The sequence below is a fragment of the Octopus bimaculoides genome, chromosome 5, assembly GCF_001194135.2.
Source record: "Octopus bimaculoides isolate UCB-OBI-ISO-001 chromosome 5, ASM119413v2, whole genome shotgun sequence".
NCBI classification, from domain to species: Eukaryota; Metazoa; Mollusca; class Cephalopoda; order Octopoda; family Octopodidae; genus Octopus; species Octopus bimaculoides.
The window spans coordinates 124,680,033-124,683,714 of record NC_068985.1 but is presented as its reverse complement, the minus strand read 5'-3'; the positions used below and the strand labels follow the sequence as shown (position 1 = coordinate 124,683,714).

General features: G+C 32.8%; 1 protein-coding gene across 1 annotated transcript in view; it reads right to left on the bottom strand.

Annotated features, from left to right (window-relative positions):
• LOC106872983 (uncharacterized) overlaps nucleotides 1-3,682 on the bottom strand; it is a 30,826-nt gene that overhangs the window by 6,773 nt on the left and 20,371 nt on the right. The window contains exon 6 of the mRNA XM_052967993.1: nucleotides 1,071-1,330. Coding sequence (XP_052823953.1) covers nucleotides 1,071-1,330 — 260 coding nt within the window. The remainder of the gene's footprint in view (nucleotides 1-1,070; nucleotides 1,331-3,682) is intronic.

The window sequence follows — 3,682 nt, the reverse complement described above, 5'->3', positions numbered from 1 at the left end:
ATATTTTCTCGAATGAACTGGAATACCTCTGATTCGAATTTCATCAAAATTGCAGATTAAGAATTTTAATGGGGGTTCTTTCCTTCTTTGCACACCCTAACAAAAATTCTAATCGTGACATATTTATCCCATACTACTCATCTTTAAGCAGGTTTTTCTACAGCCTGATGCTCTTCCTATCATCAACCTCACCACCTGCTTCCAAGCATGGTAATATTACCTATGATGCAGCACTTTGGGTAAGTGTCTTCTACTACAGCCTTAGTTTGACCAAAGCTTTGTGAATGAAGTTTGGTAGAGTATTCATGGATGGGAAGTTTAATCCACCATATAGGTGAATATACCACTTGGCCAAGGTCTCTAGTGTAAAGGTAATTTTGTCCTTTTTTCCTCCTTTAATCAATTTCCTAAAACCTAAAGGTTTTTGGCACTGTCCAATTTTATCTGACTAAACTATCAAATAAATACATAAAAATAGTAATTCATTATCTTGTAGGATTTGGTTCAATTCTTAATCCAGATAAATCAGTGTCTTAATTCAGGCTGTGTTTTGTCTTTTCTCTGATTTAATCCTTTAGCATTTAAATCGGCCTTACCCAGCTCAAATATTCTATCTGGCCAGGTCCAGCTTCTCACACTTACCTTACAATGTTATTCTAAAAATAAACAATCATATCATTGAAATCTCAAAGCTAGGAGATAATGCATGACAAGTTCAAAACATTATATTTGAGAGAGTAAACTGAATGCTAAAGGGTTCAAAATGATACCAGAATTACGAAACAATCCAATGGATTGTTGTGAGATGATAAGAGATTATCTTAACAGATAATCCAATAAAAAATCTGCAGTAAATTTGAACTTGGACCTTGTGATTAATATCATATTAAATTTCAAATGAGCTGAACCATTGAGTTGTGAAAGAAAATTGGTCTAACACCTTACAAGAGTCTAATGCAAACTTCCAAAATCCTTCTTAACTAAAATGTAACAATACAACAATAAACAAATAAAATAATGTAGCCAGCCAACAAAAAATGTGTGAGAAAGAAGATTAGATATATATTTACACAATGTCTTGCAAAAAACAAACTCTGTTTTGGTGATAATTCAGCTGCCTTCATGCCATACTCAAATGCCTCATAGCAAGGATGGTCTCTCTGAAATACATAAATGTTCTGAAGTTCCAAATACTCCTTATGGCTGAGTTTACACAAACAATGAGAGAGTAAGCCATAAGAGTATGATATGCCTTTCAGATCCTTATCAGGGAGTTTCTCAAATTCTTCAACTGATTTCAACAAGAGAGGAACAGCTTCTTTCCACAAACCTAAAATTATAATATAAGTTGTGGATTATGTGCGTGTGTACATATATATGTGTGCGTGTATGTATTTGTGCATGTATATATATATATATATATATATATCCATACATATATAGTCACATATATGCATGTATAACCATACATACGGATATATATATATATATATATATATATATATATATATATATATGTGTGTGTGTGTGTGTGTGTGTGCATGCATGTATGTCCATGTGAGTGTGTGCATATGTTTGTATGAATTTGTGCACATATATATATATTCATATATAAGTATGTATGTATGTGTGTGTGTGTGTGCGTTTGAATGTATGTATATATACGTATATATGTTTGTATGTATATGTGTGTGTGTGTATATACATAGGCGTGTATATGTTAGTGTCTTCATGTTAGTAACAAGAAAGGCATCTAGCCAGAAAGAAATTCTGTTTCAAAAAAGCCTATCTGTCTGTCAGATTATAAAGAAGAAAGAATTGGACAGACTAGAAAATAAGGTGAAGAAAGAAATGAAAAAAAAAAAATCTTTAAAGATAATCAAGTGATTTGGCCATTTCAACACAACCTGGTCACCTTTATGGACCCAAATACCCATTCTTCTACCCACCAACCCAACAAACTGGCTGCTCCACCTTCAGACAAGGAGGAGTCTTTATTTAGAGTTAATTTATTACTGTCTGGTTTGAATATATTTCATGGAAACAATAAATTAATATATGCTAACCCACCCCACTTTTGTATTAATTCTTTCTTCTGACTTATGTAGAACAGAAGGCAGAATTCTGGTTTAACCCTTTTGTTACTATATTTCTGTCAACTGCCTTTGTTTCAATTAATTCTCAAAATAATAAGGAATTTAGTAAAATAACTTTCTCATTATTAAATTGGGGGCCTGATTCATATTAGCATAAAATTTTGATGGAAGATTATGATTTACACCACTTTAAAACAGTAAGTCTATGTCACAGAACCTAGAGCAGTCTCAGGTGGGTTGGTATCAAAAAGATTAAGCACTCCATATAATTCCTCATAATTTTCTTCATTTTTTGGAATTTCCAGAAAATTTTTGCAAATTTGTCTTCTACACACAGGAATTCATATGATCATAAAAAAAAGTTGTTTTTTTTTTTAATTTTCTTGAATAAAAATTTTTTTTTTAAATCTTACAAATATTTTTTTAAAATCAAAGTTTAAAATACAGACATTCTAAAATTTGGGCTTAAATCCCAGCAATGAACCATTAAATGTGTTTGTGAGGAGAAAAATATTGGAAAACATCAATACATGTCACAGTGACAAAGCAACGAGGAAGGTAGGTGGTTGAGAGATGTGCTAAAAATAACAGCTAAATAGCCCATAAATCACATAAATTTTTTTGGTTTCTTCGTAATCATATGAATTCTCATTTGTAGAACACAAATTTGCAAATATTTTCTGAAAATGCAAAAAAATAAAAAGTTATGAGGGGTTATAGGGAGTGCTTAAACCAGACTTCCACTGGTTAGAAGTTTATAGCCAAACAAGCCCTTTTAGTATTTTTTTTTTTTTGTATTGTCATTTATATCTTTATGTTAATTTCATTTGTCTATTTTTCATCTATGTATTCTTTATCTGTGTATTTATTCTAACAGAAAAGGAATCGCTTTATTTACAAATAAACACTTTAAAAAAATGAAAAACAGTGAAAGGAGGAAAAAATTTGGAAGAAAAGCAGTGGAAGACAGAGGGGGAGGAGTGAGGGGTCACATATCCCAAAACAAGTGCTCTATGGTAATGACTGCGACGGTGTTGCCACAGAGAATGGTCAACAACACTTGCTGCAGTAACCACTCCATCTCACGGGCCTCATTTCTCTGACAAGCCACCACTGTCCCTATTTTGCAGAGGAAATCAGTAGTATAGGGCCCTAGAACACCTGACATCTTGACAGCGACTGGCGCAAACTGATAGCAGTCAGCCAGGCTCCAGTGTATCTTGTCTCTCACTGAATCTATGCTTTTGGTTCTGTCTGTGAACAGCTGGAATGACACACCAATATAGGTATACATTATTAAACTGAGTGAAATGGCAAAACCATATAGCAAAGAATTTGTTTAAACAGTCAACTGAAGAGGTGCATTCTACACTTGGGATGTAGGATAATCACTGTACAACATCTCACCTATGAACAACAGGTGCGATAATTCATCAAAACAATTGTTAGGATTTGGAACAAAGAAGTTTGTTAATCCCATTTTCAGTCATTTATCTGTCGATATAAACTCTACAAATACTATAGAATTCCTGAAGTATATATATATATCCAGTCATATGTGCATTTCTACAGTATGATGACATCGA